Source organism: Helianthus annuus, chromosome 15 (genome assembly GCF_002127325.2).
Source record: "Helianthus annuus cultivar XRQ/B chromosome 15, HanXRQr2.0-SUNRISE, whole genome shotgun sequence".
Taxonomy (NCBI): Eukaryota; Viridiplantae; Streptophyta; class Magnoliopsida; order Asterales; family Asteraceae; genus Helianthus; species Helianthus annuus.
Genome location: NC_035447.2, coordinates 131,637,733 through 131,663,281, shown reverse-complemented (window position 1 = coordinate 131,663,281; position 25,549 = coordinate 131,637,733). Strand labels below are relative to the sequence as shown.

The window sequence follows — 25,549 nt, the reverse complement described above, 5'->3', positions numbered from 1 at the left end:
AAAACCATCGGACCATCACCACCGGTCGGGGGCCGGACGGAGACCACCACCCGTTCCTCCATCACCGTCGCTCAGCTTTCTCTAACTGTCTAATCTTTGTCTCTCTCTCGCTCCTCCCTATCTCCCTAATCTGTGTGTTGATACCGGAGAAGAAAATGGAATGGGAAGCGGTGGAGGCTGAGGAGACACACACATGTCTTGGGTTAAATACCTTAAATGCCCTAACCTAAAATCACTGTTCATTCACTTTGGTTTTTAATATAAAGGATAATTACTAAGTAAAAATGCCTAACTATCTTCAACCTCACTCAACTAATCATCTATTTTGATTCTTCAAGTTTGTCATAATCACTTTGTAAAGCTACTCATACTCATGGAAAATATAGATTAACTTTGAAACTGTATATAGTTTGTGCCCTAGTCATTTGCTGCTTGCTAATTCTTTGTTAGGATATGAATTGTGGCCAACAATTGTCCAATTTCTTCTTAATGGTTATCTCCTTTCTTGATCCAACTCGCCTATCAAATGGCTCAGTAAGGAAGGAAACGTCAATTTGACCAATTTCAATTATGATCATTTTGACCAAACAATGAATATGGATCTCTAAAGTTCACATTTTTAGCAACACTGTTAGTTTAACATTTTGAAATCCTATAATAAGAACAATAATAAGAAATTATGAAACCCGAATTTCAGTAAATTACCTCAATCCACACAGGTTGTCGTGAAATCTGGAACGGTAAAGCAAGAGGTGGGTCACGGCGGAACCCTAGACTCGTCGGAACTCGCCATTACCACCTCTCATCGGTCGAATCTTCACCGGAAATCCCTACAGTCGACGACTTCGGTTCTATTTGTGGGAGGCGAGGACGCGTCGAAGGCCGGTTGCCGGTGACTCACCGGCTCCCGGATCTCTGTTTCTCTCTCTCTCTCTTTCTCAGCATTTGGCTGTTCAGAAGGGGGAATAAAGTGGGAAAAAAAAGATAAAAAGAAGGTTCGAACCGGCGCCATTTATTAAGAAATACTACACATCAACGACTTTACCAAATGCCAACATAGATCTTGTTAAGAAAAAAGATGTATATATACAATAATATCGACTGAGGAATTGAAGTCACTATTCACAAGCTTTGTTTTTTAATATATGTATAATTTCAATGGAATTTCGATTTTTTTGAGTCCAATTTGTATAAAGAACACCCTTACCTATATATAATATTTATAACTTGGTATACATGAAATTCTTCCTATAAATTAGACTATATATCAAGTTTTAATTTCCCACATACGTTGTGAACCTATAGGTGTAAAACTAATCCATGATTCTAACACCCTTCAAACTCCAATAATCCACACTATCTTCATTTGCAATCATGTGCGATGTGGACCAATAATTCAAACATAATATCTTTGCACAAATCGCTATTACCCAATTAATGGGATTAAAAACAACTCAACTCAATTCAAGACATCAATAATTCACAGCCCATCAAAGACTTGACAACAAGTCAAGAAACTAACATGTATGAAATGTCTAACCAGAAGTTCGACCGCCACCAAAACCCGAATCTAAGTACCCAGTGCCATTCAGATGACTGACATCTCCCCATGATTTGATGACCCATTTGTCAGGATCCGATAAGTGTAATACATTGACCGAAACATTCAGTATCTTTCCTGCTCGGTGTCCCTTTCTTGAAGAAGCAGCCCGCTGGTGAAGCGCTGTGATCACACCGCCATGAGTCACCACCACAATCCGCTCACCTGTTTATTAGTATTTTGTGTCATTGCAACAATTATTATTATACGTGAAAAGGGTGGTAACTGGTAAGACAAAATTTTACCTCGGTGTTTACTGCCAATCGTTCGCAATGTATTGGTGCAACGTTTATAGAGCTGATTTAGACTTTCACCACCACCCTATATAAAAACAATAAACCGGTAGATAATCTTAATTTCTTTTCTTTTCTTTGTGATATAAAAGATATATATGAAGTATTGGAATTAGTAAATTTCTTTCATTATAAAGCTATTCCTGACGATGGAAAGTGTTAAGTATATAGAAATTCAACATTTACCAAACACGAGCTGTGTAATGGGATGGTGTTTTAAGAACAAGAAAGTTACTGACCAGATACTAAAAATTATTACTTTCATTAGAGGTGATGAATTCAACCGGTTTACCAAGAAACAGGTTGATTTGGGTTATATTGTACCTTTAATGAGTCAAATAGGTAATCTTCAAAAGCATGCTTAGAAAATGGAACGCGTCTAGAGTGCCCCGCACCCGCAATGTATTTACTATTTAAAAGTTTACAACCTCTTAAAATCTCTTTATTAAAAAAAATATTAGATTCGTGTCTTAATAAAATAGTTTTAGTAATCATATTTTACACATCAATTACTTAGAAACTCAAGAGTCAAGAAAAAGGGGCAAAAATGCGTTCGGAGACCAACTCAACCTGGCCTAACTGTTTTGACTAGTACTAAAAAATGACCATCCTGACCCACATATATATTACACATACATACAGCTACCAACGCATATACACACACACACACACGTACATATAATAGAATTCAAGAGGACAAAGAGTATGCTTACTGGAATTTCAACGTCCCTTCCAGGAGACAAAAGAGCTTTATATGCCTTGAGTTTCATTTTGGGTGCGTCAGCATATACAAGACCTTGAAGATCACCTAAATGTCTCTCTCTAAGATTAGGATCTTGAATTACCTGACAATATATAGGAAGATGGACTTCATGTGCCCTTTTCCATTCATGCATTTCTAGGTATAAAATGCACTCAATCAGCAATTCTCAGTGAAGTATTTTTACCATGTATCTAATTAGGTAGATAGTAAAAAAAAAACTATATTTTTAGCCAACAAGGTTTTAGGGATGACATCACATGCACCAATTTCTAATAAATGTCGGACTTTCTCTTTATTAATATATTTATTATATATAAAATTGATACATACTTTTACGGTTTTTTCATGTTTCATTTGCATTGATTTCTTGGAAAAAGACAGATTTTTCCAAAATGTATTCTCGACCTGTGGGATCAGGATCATAAAACAAAGATGGGTCATTTGTGGTTTCTTTAGTCCCGCCTCTATTTACCATATCTTCATATCACACTTCACCCTCTACGGGTACATCTTTCCTTATTCAAACCGCAATATGGTGTATTTGGAGGTGTAGAAACGACATGGTGTTTAATCAAAAACAAGCAAATGCCACAAGGTTGGTGGAAGAAATTAAAACTTTGGAATACCTATGGCTTAGGAACCGTTCCAAGTTGTTTGGTCTCACGTGGAACCAGTGGTGCGATTTTGATCTCTTATGTATGGGTATTCGATGTAATGGTGGTGTGTAACTATGTATTGTAGCTAACTATTGGTTGGTTGTTATATTGGTGAATTAATAAAAGTGGTCTTTTGTTGGCCATTCAAAAAAAAAAAAAAAAAAACCTACGCAAAATACCCTCTCTCTCACCTATAAGAAAATCAGCAGACTTCACCTGCCAATAGCCCTCTAATGCCCTCCTATTAGTCTAATGGATCATATATGTGAAGAAATTATAAGTGGTTATTGGAATGATACCTGAAGCCCTCCACATCTACTTGCAATTGTCTCAGCAGTTTCAAGAGCTCTTTTCAGGTCAGATGAATATACGGCAGAAATTTTGGACTCTCTTGATAGTCTTTCAGCCACCTACAACAAGATTGCACATTTACGGGTTACTACACAGTTGCTGAATTTGATAACCGGAAAGATAATTTCAAGTATTTTGTCGATAAAAAGTACTTCATCTGTAGCAAATTTTAACCGTCGACATTTCTATTTTAGCTTGCCTCAAAAAAAGGTGTCCACTTGCAAAACAATTACACCTTTTCACAAAAACGTACTAATCATACATTGCTAAACTTGTATGTACTTCAAAATGGTAAAATAAACATTTAACTGTTTAAAAATTCAATAATTGCACATTCCTGAAAAACCTGTGCGCCTTTGTCTAGTGGACGTTTAGTTTGTTTTGGGGCGAACGTGGTAACAGAATGATGCACAAAGTGCAAACGGCAACCCATGTACAAACTAATCCTAACAGATTTTTTTTTTCAGAAGATTAAAGATTTAACTTACCGCAACTGCTTGTTGTCTTCCGACATCATTCAGGTCAACATCTAAATGTCCCTGGTCAGCATAAAGAAAAAAAGTTCTTAGAAGCAACATCAAAGCCTATAGAAACTGTAAAAGTATCGGGAAAAATATCTGAACGATTATAACGGAAAATGAACCCTATTATTGAAGTACTAATAACTATAAGTATCAGGAACTATGAACAAGATTCTGACATGAGATGAATTTTAAAGTAAATATAATAAATACATGGAAACATATGCAACTAAGATGCAATTTGAAAAAACTTACTAGCAAAACAATTTCAACAGTTTCCTGCATTCTAGATTAGAAGCATTCACTTTTCTTAGATGAGCAACCTGACATCATCTTCTTCCTGAGGGGTTTTGAGGCTTTCGTATCTCGAAAATGAATTATATATGTGAGATGAATTTCTTGCGAAACTTCATTAACAAACTGCTTGCGAGTTGCATCATGTCATCATTCAACTTTTTTAGTTACCCAATTCACTTGAAGGGTCAAGTTATTCTACAAAGGCTTCTAATTGTAAGAAGGATTTATAGAGTGACAAGTGTCCAATGACCTAAAACTAAACCCATTACATCACCACCAAAAACCTAAACACCCACCCCCACCCCACCACCACCCAAAAACCTAAACCCCCACCCCCCACCCCCTTGGCAAAAAAAAAAAAAAAAATTTTTTCAGGTGGGTGGTGTGTGTGTGTGTGTGTGTGGTGGTGGTGGGGTGGGGGGGGTTAGGTTTTTGGTGGTGGTGGATGTTTAAGGTTTTTTTTTTTTTTTTTTTTTTTTTTTTTTTTTTTTTTTTTGTAGTGGGTTTAGTTTTAGGTTATTGGACACTTGTCACTCTATAAATCCTTCTTACACTTCTTTGTATTTGATCCTAATCCTTCACTTGAATATCCAAAAGTAAATTATCCGAGATTAATAAACTTGAGGACAACAACCTTCTAGTGACATACTGCAAGCAGTGTGTGTGTTTTTTTTTCTAGTCCAAATGTATACAGAAATGGTAGGTATAGTTATATTGTTGATCTATCGGTAACTAAGTTAGTTAATTTATGATTTTTTTTCACATATGATATTATAGTTCTAAAAAGCTTTATATCTAAATTAGAAGCTAGATGAAACCTGAATTCTTTTTTCAGCATTCCACTCTGTTTCACCATGACGCACAACAACGATTTCAGTATATTTCCGAACAACAGGATCGCGGTCAACACCACTACTGCGACAAAAAGGGAAAGTGTTCATAAACCAAATCGGCCTCGGTGATCAGTGTAAGAATTGAACAACTAACCTGGAACAAGTGTCGGCCATCAAAGAGAAGCTTCCGTGTCGTCGTGTTCTTCGCCTCACTGGATTTCTATGTTGGCTCCGTTAGGGTTTCAATGCTTCAAAAGGTAGGGTCGGCCATCAACAATGACATGTGATTCCGTCCAACGGAATTAGATACGTTACTTTGATCAGTTAAACTATCCCCGGTACTTGATTTACAAATCATCCCCTTGTGTTTGTTTCACTTTCATTTCACCTTTAGTGCCAAAATGGTCTCGAGATTTGATAAAATTTATCAAACTTGAAGGGTGTAAATGAAAGTGTCGCTAAATAACGAAAATACTAAAAGACAAAACAAAAAACATTGTAGCTATTACTATTACTAATACTCTTAAAACCACAAACCGACCAAAACGCTTGCTTGAGTCTTATTAGACTATCCACTATCACAACCCAACCCAACCCAATCTTATATTAAAATATTAATTTCTCTCTCTTCCACCTACATAACCCAACCCAATCCAATTTTTCACTCACTATCACAACCCAACCTAAACTAATATTTTATTATATAAACAAATAGAAGTTAAATAATAAAAAAAGGAAAAAGAATTAAATATTATAAAGAAATAGAATTAAATCATAGAAAAATGAATAAAGAATTAATATTATGTTGGTTGTTGGTTGCAACCAATGGTTGCCATACCAACCTGGTTGTTCATAAATTTCAATTATTTAATTAAAATAATTTCCTATAATTTTGTCTTATTTACCATGTGGCAACCGTTTGTGCAATTTGGTCACCATAGTGGATAGTCTTAGTCCATTATAACCCCAAATACCACACACCACATATTCTCATATTAACAACTTACAACTCCAACATGAAGAGCATATTCTTACGTCATCATTCCGGAGACGCCTCCACCACCGGAAAAACCAAACGTCTCGCCACCGGCGTGATGCAATCAATCACAGCTCTACTAATCATCTGCGTCAGACAAGCAGTTATCGCTTCTCGAAAGCTAAAAAACAACTCACGTGATTCTCCAGTGATCCAACGGCCAAAAAAGCTGATCGCCAACATCAGCAACAAGGCGATCACGATGCGCCACCACAAACGAAGAACCGACGGAGACGACAGCGGTGGTGGTTTCTCTTGCTTCGTAAGGTCTGTGGTTCAGAATTTTACTTTCATGAAGAAGATGATTATAGGAAGCAACGGATGCTCGACTTTGATCCAGTAAACCGCTTGAAACTCCCGCTCATTTGCTTTCTATTCTTCGTTCGATCGTCCAGTGTCACACCCCAACCGATGGCGGAAACATCGGGATGAGACGAACAAACTGCTCAAAACGTCATAACACTATGTGACAATATAATTTAAATTTAAATTCAATTTCATGAATATGCTAAAATGTCATACAAAATTCAAATAAGAACAACATTGTTTCAAACATAACATCAAGATAATTGCTTAATCTAGGTGTGTTTCTAAGTCCACCTAAATCTCGTTTCTTCACTTAGCATCATCTCGTCTATCAACCTGCAACATGTATTAAAATATATCAACAAAAAGTTGGCGAGTATACAAGTTTTCATACATAGCATAATATAGAATAAAAAAATGTTTAACGGCTCATATCCAACATAAATACAATATGCAAGTTACTAATATGCTGAAACGGTGTACTATATGTTCAAACCCAACTATACAACGCAAATTTGCCTATCCCAAGAGAGTAGCGGGAGGTTAACATGTTTAACTTAACAATACCCCAAGACTAATAGGCGGCGCGTTAATCCTATAGCGTTATAATTGTTAAGGTAGGCTAGCAAAGTTAATGAGCATATCTTGACACAAAGAGTTTACATAGCATACGACATTAACAAGCATCATATAGTTTCATGTTTAAGCATGGATAGAGTGTGATTAAAATAGTTTCAAGTGTTGTGTTTTGTATAAGATACATGTTGCACCCAAAGTGTTAAAAAGTAAAATGGGATCAAGTATACTCACAAATATTGCATATGCTTTCCGATTATCCAACCGTGACGAGATTGTCGAGATTAGAGGGGTGAATGCGTTCGATTTGGAGTTTAAGGGATGTTAACGAAGGATTAAAGATTCGGAGTTTAAAGTACATGGAAAGTAGACATATGAGAATATAATCATCTAGTCCATAATACTTGTTTTGACACTATGAAACCCAAAAGGGTTAGAATGTTTTCATGGGTTAAAGATACCCATTAGAATCATAACAAGTTATTAAGGTCTTTAGATGATGTAACTTAACACTTAACAAATGACCACTAGGTCATCATCAAAAGCTTGGTTACTTGGGTAATATATATGTTATATAGTAGATATTATAAGTTTCTAGTCCAATAATTCAACAAGAACATCATATAAGTCATGCATGAGGTAGGAAGATAAATCATCCATTTAGGAACCTCATTGGTATTCACCATTACACATGTTGTCATAGACAACAAGGAGGGTCATGAACATACATTAAGGAATGAAATACATACTATCTAACTAAGAAAACATCAATTCATGTGTGGATTTGAAGGTAGGATAGCCCAAGCTAACCATATAATCACACAACTTCAAGCTAAGGCTTGTTCATCACTTGTGAGTTAAAACTCTATTAAAACAGAAAGTTTTTGAGCATTAAACCTCTGGATTTACATGTCACAACCTTGTTTTTAAGATCACATAATCATGGTCTTGATTAGTGGCATAAGGACATAGGAATGTGTTGAGAAATTTCAAGTTCAAGCAAGTTTAACAAGTGTTTAATCAAAACAGAAAGTTTTCTTGCACTTTGGACCTTATTTGGTTGATGTTCCAGCCTTGGTTTTCCATGGAAAACCTGTGGAAACACAGCCAAGGTTGTTCCAAGTGCAAAGAAAGAAGAATCAATGAAAAAGATGAAATAGAAGTGAACTTATACCCACTTTAGTAACTTGAAACGAATCTGATTATCTTCTGATTTCCAGCTGACTAAGGAGTGATTTGAGAGTGTTTAAGTGAGTTGCAAAATGGAAAAAGTGTGGAGGAGGCTTGGGTTTTATAGGGAATGAATTAGGTTAAGTGTTGGTGAGTATTAAATGCAAGAAACACAAAACAAACACAAAAATCAGCCCAATCCCGTAGCTAATTAAGGGAAACTGCGGATTAGACTTTGTTGCGGGGCGCGACTCGTCTGGTTGATGGGGTCGCGGGCCACGAGCCTGGTTAGGTCAATTTTTGTTTGATTTTTATACATAATCAACCCTTATACTTTCATTATTCAATGTTTTAGTTGTTTTCAAGGTGTTTTATGCATAAGGAACATAAGTAAGGGTATGCTAAGTAAATAAAACATAAAAACAAATATAACCAAATATAAATAAGTACGTTTGCCGAGATTAAGTATCGTTTTCGCATAAATTGAGCATATAAGTTACATGTTTGTTAGTTTCACGTGTTACGCATAAATGATGAACATATTGTAACATGATTAACAAATTCGAACGTACGAACATGTATGAAACGTGTATAACATGAATGTAGAGAAATACGAATATTATTATGATCCAAGTCTCGGATTTTACAACGATTAAAACGAAAAGACAATTACAAGTACACAAGATTTCCAAAAATAGAAATACAAACAACGCTTTCTAATTATGGGAAGTACGAAAAAGCAGGGCATTACACCCAGAATGTGGTTTTTGACTACTTTTCTTTTTCGTTTTGTTGGTTTAGCCTGAGGTATGTTCTTGATTTTTTTATTGCTTTCTTAAAATGTTGGAGGTGGGTCGTAATTGAACGTTTTCTAATGCATGAGAGTTAAAATATCTGGAATTGGCCTTTAGTGGATTGGGTTAGCGTATGCACGCCAACTGTTTGTGTATTTGCTTGACTCAAAAGTGTTTTTTTTCTTTGATGGATTGGATTACAACTTGCCCGCAAACTATTTAGTTGTTGAAATGTTAATAGTGAATGCATGTTTCTTATGGTTTTGGGCTTTCATGTATTGGATGATAGAAAATTTTGTTTTTTACTAAGCATTTAGTGTGTGCTAGGTATACCAGTTCTTTAGCATTTCTTTATGGGGTTTTTTTTATATCGGTAGGTTTCAGTTCGGAGAGGCCCTTCAGTGATGTCTTCTATGCACATAAGACTTCTCGTAAGACAAACGTTGATGTTCAGTGCATTTATGGTGATTGCACGCACTGTACAACCTATGCATTTATCAAGCCAAATTACGCGTTAACCACTGAGTCACACTTTATTCGTTTTGTTACATGGATGATTTGTATAAAAGGGGGTCGTCATCATCATATATTTGTGATTAATATTGAATATGGTTGGTTATTATGGTACTCAATCGAATCATATCCTAGGCTGGTTAAGTGGTTGGTCAGTTTGTGTAGTTCCAGACCAACAATCAAACATTAAGAATTGAGCATGTGTGGTTTCACCAACAATCGAATCATTATTTAGATGATTTGTTTTTTCTTATATTATTAAAAACGTAAAACCAAAAAAATACACCTCTATACATTGAAGATTATAAATCCTTTCTCATGAGTTCAAATTTTTGATGTGCCAGAATTGTTTTTTAGATGAGTATCTGTTTTTTAACAATGGGTGAAGCCTAAACTGTGACAACCCTCATAATTCCATGTATCCGTACGATTTATTAATGATAATTAAAGTGCTTGATAACTGTACTGAATCTACTAAGCATTTAGTGTGTGCTAGGTATACCAGTTCTTTAGCATTTCTTTATGGGGTTTTTTTTATATCGGTAGGTTTCAGTTCTGAGAGGCCTTTCAGTGATGTCTTCTATGCACATAAGACTTCTCGTAAGACAAACGTTGATGTTCAGTGCATTTATGGTGATTGCACGCACTGTACAACCTATGCATTTATCAAGCCAAATTACGCGTTAACCACTGAGTCACACTTTATTCGTTTTGTTACATGGATGATTTGTATAAAAGGGGGTCGTCATCATCATATATTTGTGATTAATATTGAATATGGTTGGTTATTATGGTATTCAATCGAATCATATCCTAGGCTGGTTAAGTGGTTGGTCAGTTTGTGTAGTTCCAGACCAACAATCAAACATTAAGAATTGAGCATGTGTGGTTTCACCAACAATCAAATCATTATTTAGATGATTTGTTTTTTCTTATATTATTAAAAACGTAAAACAAAAAAAAATACACCTCTATACATTGAAGATTATAAATCCTTTCTCATGAGTTCAAATTTTTGATGTGCCAGAATTGTTTTTTAGATGAGTATCTGTTTTTTAACAATGGGTGAAGCCTAAACTGTGACAACCCTCATAATTCCATGTATCCGTACGATTTATTAATGATAATTAAAGTGCTTGATAACTGTGCTGAATCACTTAATTGCTTTCTGATTATTGTGTTATACTTACATGTGCTTGTTAACATACTAGTAGTGTACAGAAAAGTTACTAAATAGTCCGGTATGCTTTCCTGAGTGTTGAAAATTAAAAATGTTACAAAAATATATATATATATATATATATATATATATATATATATATATATATATATATATAGGACACTTTACGGATTAATTAAGCACTTTAACGGAACAATATCAAACCGAACAGCCGGACATTACCCGGAACACCAAAATAATGCTAGAAGCATTGTTCCAATTTTTGAACTAGTTATGGTCCCCGAACACCCTAACACACTATATATTACTTAACACACTTATAACACTAACTAAATACCTAAGATCTAACCATAACCTTTAACTATCCATTACATCACAACTAAACACCCCCCACCTTACGGTTATGAAATGGGCCCCCACCAAGGATTTTGTCACAGCCCCCGATCCCTAGTTCCCGGGAACAGGCGGCCGTGAACCAGTTTCGGTGGTATCACATTTATTTATCCAATTTGGCAGCGGAAATTTTCATCAGGACCGTAGTTAGGAAATATTTAATCAGAGTAAACCACCATGTTTTATAACATTAAACATATGGGTAAAACCCAAGTTTTTAATACACACATTTCATAGGAATAAATCCTATTTATTTAATAAAAACATCCATTTTATTCTTAGGTAACTTTATTGCCACTTTTCCAAGCCTCCAGTGCTGTCCAGCTGGCTTCTATTTGGCTTTCACATTTTGTTACCTGAAACGCGTTTTTAAAAAGGTTTTGTCAGTGGAAAATACTGGTGAGTGAATCCCAATTTAATCAAGTTTAAATACAAAGTCACAGTGAACAGTATTGAGGGCGATCCCGCAATTACGTCTCCAGGGGTTATAATACTTACATCGTAGCAGAACCTCGCTATTTTAGGGGGTATAATGCCCGGGTATAGTAACGCCACTACAGAAAATTAAGAAAGAAAGAAAGAAATGAGCGAGACGGACTGAAGGCTGATGGCCTCTATTTATAGGGCTGTAATCGCGTCTTCACGCGGCCCGCGTTAAGTAAGGCTAACCCTTACGCGACCCGCGTCAACCTCCGGTCAACGTATAGCTTGGCCCGGTCACCCTCTAGACTTGACACGATGTTGACACGTGTCAGCTCCGGGTCGTGCCACAATTTAGGACACTCGCGGCCCGCATGAACTTAGGCTATCTTATACACGGCCCGCATGAACTTATGATTTCAGCGGAGTCTGGTTGCATTCTAATGCGGCCTGCGTTAAGTTGAGGTGAGGTCTATGCGGCCCGCCTCAACTTAATAATTATTGTTTTTAATTTATTTTATATATTATATTGTATTTTGGGCTCGGTTTTCACATACGGGGTGCATATAAAGACATGTTGAGATATTTTTATATATTAGGGTATCAGAACTTATTATGAAGGTGTCGGTTTTACCGAGGGTTGTTATATCCTCCCCACCTTGTTTTAGAGCTCGTCCTCGAGATCTACTGGAACAAGTGTGGATATTTCTTTTGCATTTCTGATTCAAGCTCCCATGTGTATTCAGATCCTCTTTTGGAGTCCCACTTTACTTTTACTAGAACTAATCTCTTATGCTTGAGATTCTTAATTTTTCTATCTTCAATTTGTAGAGGTCTCTCTACAAATTTGAGTTGTTCATTTACCTCTATATCCTTGAGAGGTAATACGAGTGATTCATCAGCTAGGCACTTTTTGAGATTAGATACATGAAATACATCATGTATTCCTGCCATTTCCTCTGGCAGTTGTAGCTGATAGGCTACAGGTCCTATTCTTTTAAGAATTTTGAAAGGTCCAATATACCTGGGACTAAGCTTTCCTCTTTTAATGAATCTTACCACTCCTTTCTAAGGAGAGACTTTTAATAATACTCTATCTCCTACTTGAAATTCTAATGGTTTGCGTCTGTTATCAGCATAGCTCTTTTGTCGATCACGTGCTGCTTTCAGTCATTCCTTGACTTGAATGATTTTGTCAGTTGTTTCTTGTACTATCTCAGGTCCAGATAATTGTTTTTCCCCAATTTCTGCCCAACAGACTGGGGTTCTGCACTTTCGTCCATAAAGTGCTTCGAATGGAGCAGCATTGATACTTGTGTGATAACTGTTATTATAAGAAAATTCTATTAAAGGTAAGTGTTCGTCCCAATTACCTCCGAAATCAATTACACAAGCTCTAAGCATGTCTTCCATTGTCTGAATAGTTCTTTCGCTTTGTCCGTCCGTTTGAGGGTGATAAGCTGTGCTTAAGTTCAACTTAGTTCCCATTGCTTTTTGGAAACTTGACCAAAAATGAGAAGTAAATCGGCTATCCCTATCGGAAACAATTGATAAAGGAATGCCATGTAAAGAAACGATTTCATTTACATATAATTTGGCTAATTGTTCCATATTAAAGGTTTCCTTTATTGGTAAGAAATGAGCTGACTTGGTTAGCCTATCTACAATCACCCAGATTGTATCATTACCTTTTCTTGTTTTGGGTAATTTGGTAACAAAATCCATTGTTATCAATTCCCATTTCCAAACTGGTATTTCTAATTGTTGTAACAAACCTGAGGGTTTCTGATGTTCGACTTTAACTTGCGAGCAAGTTAAACATTTAGAAACATAGGCTGCTACATCCTTTTTCATTCCTATCCACCAGAAATTTTCCCTTAAATCCTGGTACATTTTATCATTTCCTGGATGCATCGTATATTTAGACTTATGAGCTTCTTCTAATATATGGTGACGTAAATTTCCTAATTTAGGTATCCACATTCTCTTTTTATGGAACCTCCAAATTCCATCTGTTCCTTGTTCTAATTCCTTAATCATTCCTTTTAATTTTTCAGTATCTTCCTTGATTACTGATTCTTGTGCTGTTCTAATCTGATTGTTTAAATATACTTGTAGATTTAATTTAAGAGAACGTACCCTTTTTGGCTTTTCGTGATACTTTCGACTTAAAGCATCAGCCACCACATTGGCTTTTCCTGCATGATACTGGATATCACAATCATAATCACTAAGTAACTCCATCCAGCGTCTTTGTCTCATATTCAATTCTTTTTGCCCCAAAATATACCTTAAGCTCTTATGATCTGTGAATATGGTAAACTTACTACCATAAAGATAATGTCTCCAAATTTTAAGGGCAAAAATTATAGCTCCTAATTCCAAATCATGGGTTGAATAATTTTCTTCATGACTCTTAAGCTGTCTAGAGGCATAAGCTATAACCTTTTGACGTTGCATTAATATACATCCATAACCTAACTTTGAAGCGTCACAAAAGACTACAAAGTCTTCAGTTCCTTCTGGTAACGCTAGTATGGGTGTATGGGTTAATCTTTGCTTAAGGATTCTAAAAGCTTCTTCTTGTTTTGGTCCCCATCCAAACTTAACAGATTTACAGGTTAACTTGGTTAAAGGAATGGCTATTCTAGAAAAATCTCGAATAAATCTTCTATAATAACCGGCCAATCCTAAGAAACTTCTAACCTCGGTTGGTGACTCAGGGGTTTTCCATTTGGTAATTGCCTCAATCTTTGTTGGATCTACATGAATTCCTTCATGATTAACTAAATGTCCGAGAAATTGTACCTGTTCTAACCAAAACTCGCACTTTGAAAACTTAGCATAAAGTTTCTCCTTTCTCAATAAACTCAAAAGTAAGTGCAAGTGCTTTGCATGCTCCTCTTTACTTTTAGAGTAAATTAGAATATCATCTATGAAGACAATTATGAATTTATCCAAATATGGCTTACATATTCGGTTCATCATGTCCATGAATGCGGCTGGGGCATTGGTTAAACCAAATGGCATGACAGTAAATTCGTAATGACCATACCTAGTTCTGAATGCGGTTTTAGGAATGTCCTCTTCCTGTACCTTTAATTGATGATATCATGATCTTAAATCAATTTTAGAGAAAAATCGAGCTCCCTGAAGTTGATCGAACAAATCATCGATCCTCGGTAATGGATACCGATTCTTAATCGTGACTTTGTTTAATTCACGGTAGTCAATGCACATACGCATTGATCCGTCCTTCTTTTTAACGAATAAAATCGGCGCTCCCCATGGTGATGAGCTTGGCTGTATGAATCCTTTCTCCAACAATTCATCTAGCTGGTTCTTCAGTTCTTGCATTTCCGCGGGTGCCAAACGGTACGGTGCTTTGGCAATTGGTGCTGTTCCTGGTAACAGGTGAATTCTAAATTCAACTTCCCTGTCTGGTGGTATTCCTGGCAATTCTTCTGGAAAGATATCTGAAAATTGGGATACTACTGGAATATCTTTTAACTCTTTTCCTTTAGTGTTAGTGATTATAGAAATCAAATACACTATTGATCCTTTCCTTATATAACTTGCAGTTTTCATCACAGAGATGAATTTAGTGGATCTAGATGGCTTATCTCCTTTAATTGTGATCTCTTCACCTCTTGGTGATTTTACCTGAATTAACTTTTGATCACATAGGATGTTGGCTTTATTGGCTATTAACCAATCCATTCCTAACACGACATCAAATCCTACTAGATTCATTGGGTAAAGGTTTGCAATAAATTTTTTTATTAAAAATTTCTATTCTTGCTTCTTGCAAGACTTCAGAAATCTTAACGGTTTCTCCATTTGCTGTTTCTACTAGACATTCTTGTGGTAGTTTAGGTAATGATTGATTTAGGAGTTTGCAAAATGAAGTATTAATAAAACTTTGGTTTGCACCAGAGTCAAATAATACTTTAGCAAAAATATCATTAACTAAAAACGTACCAGCAATAACGTCCGGAATCATCCTAGCTTCATCTGCAGTTAGAACGAATGCTCTAGCATTTTTAGGATTCTTGTTGTTTGCAGCTGGAGCCAATTTTGGACAGTTTGTCTTAATATGACCTTTTTCTCCACAGTTGTAGCACATTCCATTACTGGCTTTTCTCCTGCAATTTTCTTCCTTGTGTCCTGGGGCCTTACAGTAATTGCAGTAAGTAGAGCATCTTCCAGAATGCTTCTTCTTGCAGTTTCTGCAGTATGGTGCAGAGGTAGAACCTATATTTCTACGGTTGGAATTCCCAGAACGGAATTCTTGAGTAAGCCTTTGGGTTAGGTTTCTCCTCTGGTCTTCTTCTCTAGTTCTTACTAGTTCATCAGTCAAGGTATTAGCTAGTTCTACAGCTTCCTCTATGGTTTGGGGTCTAGCTGCCTTGACTACATGTCTAATCTCTCCAATTAATCCCCAGATGTAACGGGAGATTAATACCGGTTCAGGGGATGCAAGGGTTGGTACTATCCTAGCATATTCAAAGAATGTGGTAGTGTAACCTTTACTGTCTACCCCGGTCATTCTAAGATTTAGAAACTTATTTGCTATCTGTTCCTTTTCATTGGGAGGGCAGAATTTCCTTTCTACCATGTTCTTAAATTCCTCCCATTCCATGTTATAAATTCTATCACTTCCTCTTGACTGGAGGATAGTGTTCCACCATTCTAGGGCTGCATTTTTAAATAGATTTGAAGCAAACATTATCTTATCTTCTTCAGCACACTTGCTTATTTTCAGAACAGCCTCAGTTTTCTCTATCCAGCGTAAGGCTGTAATGGGTCCTTCATTGCCCGAGAATTCTATTGCTTTACAGGACCAGAATTCTTTGTAAGAACAACCATATGGCATGGTTCTTCTTCTTTTGAGAATGGGCGCTTGAAGTACGAGTCCATTGTTCACGCTGTGTTCCGGTTCACTTGGTCGTTTACTGCTATGCTTACTTTTATTATTCGCTTCTTGAACTGTTTGAATAATAAATGGCATTGCATCTATAATTCCTTGTGCCACTATGTGTTGAACGACACTATTATCCATTTGGTTTCCATTGTTATTGTTGTCTGGATTCTCATTAATCACGTTAATGTTACTCTGGTTATCGTTATTCAGATTATCCTGATTTTCCTTGTCGGCCATCTGAATTTTTAAACATTTACCAAATATTAATATCACAAATAATATTTGAATATAGCCAATCACATGACACGCACTTTTAATCAAAAGCCACCTGTCGCATTCTCTCACTGCTTTCTAAAATTTCCTCCCCAAAAGTCCTAAGTTCTTGGACATTTTCTGCACTCATTGGGGGTGCAGGTTCTAGGATTGGGTTTGGAAACTGGGGTACGGGTTCCTGATACGGAGGCATAGGGGCCTGGTACGGGTATGGATTCTCTAAAATTTCCCTAACATATGCATCACTAATGTTGTAGGGATCTTGAGGATCTAACCCTGGGTAAGCTCCTAAGTTGGGCATTGGCACATTTTCCTGTATTGGGTTTTGTTGCACGTAGTCCCTAACATCGTCCCACCAGGGGTCGTAGTTGTTTGGGTCTATAGGATTTGGTGCAGGTACCCTAGGTATCTCCTCCGGGTTGTAATCAGGCATTTCTATCTGGTTTTCTACTTCCATGGGTTGGTCAGGATTTTGTTGTTGGGGTGCTAGCATTTGTTCCAGGTTTGGGTCAGCAGCAGTGGTTGCTAAAATATGGATATTAGCGATACCCCTATTGAGCATATCCTGATTATAAGCATCAGTCTCTCTTTTTGCTGCGGCTAACACTCGCTGTTCCTGCAATTTTTTCATTCTTTTCCTACGCTCGTGCGCTCCCCTACTGAACCATCCCCTCTTTTTCTGAGGAAATGGCTCTTCAGATTGAGCCTTAAACACAAAGATTCCTTCTTCCGTGTCAGCAGAATACCCTGAGAGGGCAGGCTGAGAAGAGGAGGTGCCTTCGCTCCTAGGCGAACCAGACAGCTGACGATAGGCGTCAGAAGGTCCTTGGTCGCTCATACTGTAAACTAACAAATAGTCAGATAACACATAGCAAGTAAATACAATTATGCATGTATTTCCATAATTTATTTTCTAACACTTTGAATTTTGATGTCAGCAGAACACTTCTGTGGCTGAATCAGTGGCATAGCTCTGATACCACCTTCTGTCACAGCCCCCGATCCCTAGTTCCCGGGAACAGGCGGCCGTGAACCAGTTTCGGTGGTATCACATTTATTTATCCAATTTGGCAGCGGAAATTTTCATCAGGACCGTAGTTAGGAAATATTTAATCAGAGTAAACCACCATGTTTTATAACATTAAACATATGGGTAAAACCCAAGTTTTTAATACACACATTTCATAGGAATAAATCCTATTTATTTAATAAAAACATCCATTTTATTCTTAGGTAACTTTATTGCCACTTTTCCAAGCCTCCAGTGCTGTCCAGCTGGCTTCTATTTGGCTTTCACATTTTGTTACCTGAAACGCGTTTTTAAAAAGGTTTTGTCAGTGGAAAATACTGGTGAGTGAATCCCAATTTAATCAAGTTTAAATACAAAGTCACAGTGAACAGTATTGAGGGCGATCCCGCAATTACATTTGTTTCCAAGTTATATCAATTATCACCCATTGGTACTGTCAGACCTGACTTGTGGAAATGTTACTCCTTAACCAGGTTGTAACAAATTTTGTATACAAAACCCCAACATACCCACGATAATTGTATTCTTACAAATACTCAATAACTGTTATTCGCATGGAAAAGTATGTAAGGTTTTGTAAAAACAGTTAACAAAAAGTGGATCAACTCACATTGCTGTTTTAGGTTATCCTTTAGGGTTTCCTGGTGAATATCTATAATTTACACAAATGCACGTGTGTTAGTATAATAACCCAATTTAACATTAGTAATACCCTCCCCGAGATGGCATTCCAACGACTACGTTGGGCAGAACCACGACAACCGTTACGGAACCCTAGATCAATCGGGCAGCGTATCTAATACGTCTCCATGGGTTATAATACTTACATCGTAGCGGAACCTCGCTATTTTAGGGGGTATAATGCCCGGGTATAGTAACGCCACTACAGAAAATTAAGAAAGAAAGAAAGAAATGAGCGAGACGGACTGAAGGCTGATGGCCTCTATTTATAGGGCTGTAATCGCGTCTTTACGCGGCCCGCATTAAGTAAGGCTAACCCTTACGCGGCCCGCGTCAACCTCCGGTCAACGTATAGCTTGGCCCGGTCACCCTCTAGACTTGACACGATGTTGACACGTGTCAGCTCCGGGTCGTGCCACAATTTAGGACACTCGCGGCCCGCATGAACTTAGGCTATCTTATACACGGCCCGCATGAACTTATGATTTCAGCGGAGTCTGGTTGCATTCTAATGCGGCCTGCATTAAGTTGAGGTGAGGTCTATGTGGCCCGCCTCAACTTAATAATTATTGTTTTTCATTTATTTTATATATTATATTGTATTGTATTTTGGGCTCGGTTTTCACATACGGGGTGCATATAAAGACATGTTGAGATATTTTTATATATTAGGGTATCAGAACTTATTATGAAGGTGTCGGTTTTACCGAGGGTTGTTATAGATTTCATTTGATTATTAAAATGGATCTTGTCTCCAACTTTTACAACACATTACCCATTAGATTTAGAAATGTTGGAAGATTGGTTATTTAACCACTAGATCACCATCCATTTTATCATTCACACATCAACAACTCATCAAAGCTCTCTCCCTCTTCCTCTAGTCTCGTCCGAGATCAAGGCCACCACCACCACCACCATTTTTCACTTCCATTCCATTCATTCTTTAGTGATATTAAGGTGTATCAAGGTGAATCACGAAGTGTGGAGCTCACGGATTGTCAAGGACCTCTCTAGATTTCTTTTATCCACCCGTTTTCTCTAGTGTTTCTTCCCTAGCTTAAAAGCTAGTGGTAAGCCCCTTTGATCTTCATTTGCTTCATATTTTTGATGGTTAATAGTTAGGTTATGATGAAAACTTAAGAACACTAGAAGATCATATGCAAAAGTCTTGAACTAAAAGCTAAGTTAATGATGAAATATTGTTAAAATGAAGAAGTAATGATATGAATGATGTTGTCTTGTATTATTGATGATTTCTTGTTGCTTGTTTGATGATTACTAGAGATATGATGTTAAACATCATGGTTAAAACTTGTTAAAGTAAGATTAAAAGCTTAAGTTAACAAGTTAGGAGGTGATTAGTGATTTCCATAAAAGAATCACCTCCATGTTTAAGCATGAACTTGGTAACAATATGTTTTCTTGAAAAATTAGTAAACAAAGTAAGTTGGTGATCGTATGGATCCGAGGCTTAGAAATGGTTTTTCCTAAATAAACCAAGAGTAGAAGATAATTTTTGAAAGGTTATGACTTTTGTTAAACCTGCACTATTTTAGTAACAAAATAAGCGTAGAAATGTTTTTAGAACAAGAAGATCCAATAAATACACATTTTTGCAAAATGAGTTTACAAGTTGTAAACAACTAAAAATCCCGAGGATGAGATTTTAACAAAAGTAAACACACTTTGGAGGGTAACTAAACCCACTAAACACCCCACTAAGTTACTACGCGTTTTTATGAAAAACCAAGTTCATGTTGATATGTAAAGTGCATTGTTTTTGCACTTGACTAGGGTGATGTTATTTAATAACTTGTTGTTGATTGATTGAATGAATTAAAAAAAAAAGAAAATGATATACTAAAAGCATGGACACCTCCATTTACAAAGGAAACTCTGGCGAAATTTTCTAAAAATCCGACACTTAGAAAATATTCTTCTAACAAGTGTTTACGAATATATTTTTAACTTTGTTTTCAAAATAAACTTCGCCAAAGGCTTGTTACAAAATACAAAGTATCGGAGGTTGACTTTTACAAGTAAAATGGATAAATATATATTTAGAATATATATTAGAACACCTGTGTGAGTACTTTTCTATTTTGTGTGTCGGTTATATTACTTAGGGTAAAATAATGTAACTTAACGATATAACTTGACATTTGAATTGTGTGGTATGTGATAGAAGTAACGAGTAGATAAACCATACGTAGGATACGTGTCATGCATGAGAAACTGATTGTTATCCGTACCTTATTAGGACGTGCTTGATTTCCTGATTATTTGAGTAATTAATCTAACCGAGCAAACCGTGGTGAGTTCACACACTTTCTAAGGCATGGGATTTCCGGTGGTTGGGAATGGGTTAAAGAATTTAAAATGGAATCTACATATCCTCCTTGGGTAGGATATGCACGGCCATCCTCCTTGGGTAGGATGCCAATATTAATCCTGCGTATTCTCCTTGGGTAGAATACGTACGTTCGTCCTCCTTGGGTAGGACAACAATCTTAAAACTTACTAGACAAAACTCTATCATTAAGTCCCTCATCTTATATCGACTTAATCGCCGAGGCCAATGGCGAGCGGGTCATTAGTTAATAGCGCTATAAGGTTTAACAAACCTCACACCGTGCCAGTCGGACGGGTGTGTACTAATGGACTATGGCAAACTGTCAGTGATGATAGACACCGACGTAGGACACAACTTATTTTCGTTAGTAGTCGATATCATAACGGTCTAGTAGTTCACATGGGGAAGCCCCCTGATGTGCACAAAATGCAACATATAAATTACATCAATTGTGGCTTAAAACTAACCCTTTTTTAGTACTAATGTTGGAAAAAGTGTGCTTTTGTCTTCCTTTTGTATTTTCAGGATTAAATGAGCTCAAAAGAACAAAAGAAGCAAAAAGATAGCAAAATCTAACATAAATACAAGAAAAGGAACAAAAGTGACATGCACGATGCCCCGACAACATCCTCCCAAGCAAAACAAAGAAGACAGAAGACTGAACACGCCCCGTGCTCAGCGAGCACGGGGCCGTGCCCAAGAAGCAGCAGAAAAGACAAACCCATAGAAGCTTCTACTGCCGTGGTCAACTTGCTGCAGGCGCATTTATTGTAATTGCAAATTACAATTAATGAAGATAGAGAGTGTCAGATGGACACGGGGCCGTGCCCAGCGGGCACGGGGCCGTGTCCGAGCTTCTGTTCAGCCTATAAATAGGAGTGTTTGGAGCTCTTGCAACTCATCCCTTGGCACACCACCTCTCTCACACTTCACCCACCACCCACCACCATCACAACACCATCATCCACCACCATCATCCATTGTCCATCATAGAGTGTGTGAGTCGTCTCGGGATCCAAGATTGATCGTAAGAGTTCTTGACAATCAAAGGCCATGTTTGCATAAGTCTCTTACATCACTTGGTGAAGACAAGTGTTTAGTGTAATACTTTTTATTTTTAATCTTTTGCACTTTTTAATTGGTTTTGTATTAATGACTTTAATTACTAGTTTCTTATGTTGAAAGTGATTTTTCCTTATCGTTTGTCCGTGGTGTCTTGGCATTATTTTACTGTCTATATAAAATAAAAGATTTTCACTATTCATATCTCCACGGTCTATATGGAGGTATGTTGGCTACCTGGTCGGGGCTTAAGGGAACGGTTTGGTAAGAGTCTTGCCATTGTTCAGTGTATAGATCCTGCAAAGGACCTGGGTCAAATTTAGTAGGACCTCCTTCAATACCCAAAGGTATTGGATGGCGGGGGTCCAATCTCTTTGATCCCCTCATAAGTTAAACTACTATTAAAACTTTAACCCAGCTACTTAGGACTGTATCCCTACTGACTCAGACTACTTAGCTGAGGGTAACGTCGCCTTCAAAAGAGGGGCCTACCACATTATGCATTAATAACTTAATTAATTATCTTTCAATAATCTGACCCTTTAGGATTGTATCCTTTCTGACTCAAACTACTGGGTTGAGGGTAACGTCGCCTTCAAAAGAGAGGCCTACTACAATAACTAAGATAATCTCTTAAACAAGTGCAAAAGTGCGAAAATAATCAAAGGTTACACTACACACGAGTTGGATCCAAGTGATTCATCTTGTCTATCTGTTTTATTTTATTTTATTTTATTTTTCAGCATTTTAGTTAGTTTTATTTTCTAGTTTAAAATCTTTTTCTAACATTTTGATTTGGTTAGACGTTGAGGATAAACCGGTACTAAAAGCTCTTGTGTCCTTGGACGACCTCGGTATCTTACCAACACTATACTACGTCCACGATGGGTGCACTTGCCCATATGTGTGTTTAGTGTTAGTAAATATCGTGTTTTATAAATTTAAAACTTGGCTAAAAAGTGTAAAAAAGGGCTTAAAATATATACCTAATTTATATCGCACTTCACACGCATCAAGTTTTTGGCGCCGTTGCCGGGGACACAAGGATTTTAAGAAAGCTTAAAATCGATGGCCTAATATGTTTTTCAAAACTTTTTTAAAAACCGCCCGCACATTTTTCTGCATTTTAGTTTAGTTTGCATTTACAGTAGCCTGAACACGGGGCCGTGTTCACTGAACACGAGGCCGTGCTGCATATTTTTCATTAAAACGCCCAGATACAGAGTCTGAACACGGGGTCGTGCTCACTGAACACGCCCCCATGCTCAACGAAACCAGTAACTTTTATTAAAACGCCCAGATACAGACCCTGAACACGGGGCCGTGTCCAGCCTCTGTTTCCGTCTTATTTTCTGTTTTCTGGTCCCGAGACTCAGTTGTGGTCTGTTGAGTGATCCCTATGGATCAATACTCTGGAGGCTACAACTACACCTATGAGGAGGATGATTACATGAGAGACTATTGCACTAATTGTGGAAACCCGCACTCGGTACAATATTGTAACTTATTTCAACCATCCACTTCATACAACTATTATGAGGAGCCCAGGTACGAGCCATCGACTTCATACACATCCTATGAAGACCAAAGGTATGAACCTTCTCCCTCATACTCATATTTTGATGAACCAAGGTATGAGCCTTCATACTCATACTTTGAGGAGTCAAGATATGAGCCACCACCTTCATACACTTATTATGAGGAACCATGGCGTAAACAACCCACCTCATATGAGTGCTATGAAGAACAAAATTACGACCCTTATCCATCATATACTTACAATGAGGAACAATGGTGTGAACCATCTACTTCATATGGGTACTATGAGGAACCAAGGATCGAACAACCGGATTCAAGCTTTGAGGATCCCGATCCTTTCTCTATCACCGAAGTGACCGATAGGATATTAGAACACATTAAAACTATCGAACGTAGCATAAAAGAATCTCGCGCAAGGGAAGAGGAGTCCCGCGCAAGAGAAGAATTAAATAAATAACCAATAGTTGAAGAGTTAAAAATGGAAGAACAAATAAGTGAAAAACCGACACATGAGCTAAACAACGAAAAAGGTGAGGCCGATAACGATAAAATTCAAGAAGAGTCTAATTTTGAAGAAATTAATCTCTTGTCACCTTCTTTCGAAAATCATTGTTTAGTACCAACTCATGCTAAGTTTTTAAAAGAGTTAAACACTAACACCAAAATTAAAGAAATGGTAAGTGTTAAGTTAACTAATGATCAAACTTCGCTAATAAAAGAAGACCCTTTTGAAATAAACGTTACACCGGTTCCATTTTTTTTAAAATTCATTTATTAGTAACGTCACCATTGATAAAGATCTTTGTGTTAACATTATGCCTAATTACATTTTCGAAAAATTAAGTATTAGTGATTTTGCTCCACTTCAAATACCCATTTTTCTATCTAATCGGAGAGTAATAAAAACAATCGGTGTAGTTGAGGACGTCTTGGTTCAAACAAATCAAATGGTTATTCCAACCGACTTTGTCATCCTCAATGAAGCTCCTCTAGTGTTAGGAAGACCTTTTGTAAAAACTCATGAAGCTTTGAAAAACCAGAAGTTTAGTAATCTACCTCTTCAATTAGGGGCATTCAAAAGGAGCATAGATCTTGAGCGTTCAATGAAATAGGCAACAATGACCCCCTAATTGAAGATGAAGATGAGCCACCCGATATAAGTGAAAAGATTGACCACTTTGTTGAAGAAGAGGGCGCCATAGAACAAACCTTTAAAGTTCTTGATCTAGATGAGCCCCAAAATAAGGAGTCTCCTAAAGACCCACCCCTTGAGCTCAAAGAACTTCCAAAAGGTTTGGAATATGCTTTTCTAGATAAAGATGGTAATTCACCTGTAATTATTTCGTCTAAATTAAATAGTGTAGAAAAAGAAAAATTAATTAGACTTTTGAAAAAACATAAAAATGCGATCGCTTGGAAGCTTGTAGATATAAAAGGAATAAGCCCTTCCATGTGCACACACAAAATTCTGATGAACGATGACTACAAATCAGTAATACAACCACAAAGGAGAGTAAATCCAAATGTCCAAGAAGTGGTTAAAAATGAGGTCATCAAACTACTTAACGCCGGACTTATTTATCCTATCTCCGATAGTCCATGGGTAAGTCCCGTCCAGGTAGTCCCAAAGAAGGGAGGTATGACGGTAATAACTAATGAAAAGAATGAATTAATACCAACGAGAACCGTCACAGGATGGAGAGTATGCATAGACTATAGACGATTAAATGAAGTAACGAGGAAAGACCACTTTCCTTTGCCCTTCATTGATCAAATGTTAGAACGACTATCCGGTCATAAATTTTACTGTTTCTTGGATGGTTTTTCAGGTTACTTTCAAATTCCAATAGCACCTGAAGACCAAGAAAAGACAACTTTCACATGCCCCTACGGAACTTTTGCTTATCGACGCATGCCATTTGGTCTATGTAATGCCCCTGCAACATTCCAACGTTGCATGGTGGCCATTTTCCATGATATGA

At 37.0% G+C, this 25,549-nt stretch overlaps 1 protein-coding gene across 4 annotated transcripts; it reads right to left on the bottom strand.

Moving 5' to 3' along the window:
* Positions 1 to 1,339: 1,339 nt before the first annotated feature.
* On the bottom strand, positions 1,340 to 5,707 carry LOC110912470 (phosphoglycerate mutase-like protein 4). Of its 4 annotated transcripts, XM_022157197.2 has the most exons (8): positions 5,469 to 5,484; positions 5,300 to 5,396; positions 4,440 to 4,549; positions 4,152 to 4,202; positions 3,612 to 3,722; positions 2,607 to 2,738; positions 1,846 to 1,921; positions 1,340 to 1,765 (listed from the first exon to the last, which is right to left on the bottom strand). In XM_022157197.2, exons 3-8 carry the CDS (start codon positions 4,467 to 4,469, stop codon positions 1,536 to 1,538), a joined length of 630 nt encoding a protein of 209 aa, XP_022012889.1. In that variant the 5' UTR covers positions 4,470 to 4,549; positions 5,300 to 5,396; positions 5,469 to 5,484; the 3' UTR covers positions 1,340 to 1,535. The 4 variants fall into 4 exon arrangements, with proteins under 4 accessions (XP_022012889.1, XP_022012887.1, XP_022012888.1 ...); XM_022157195.2 differs by lacking the exon at positions 4,440 to 4,549 and having other exon boundaries at positions 5,469 to 5,707; XM_022157196.2 differs by lacking the exon at positions 4,440 to 4,549 and having other exon boundaries at positions 5,300 to 5,393; positions 5,469 to 5,705.
* Positions 5,708 to 25,549: the final 19,842 nt, after the last annotated feature.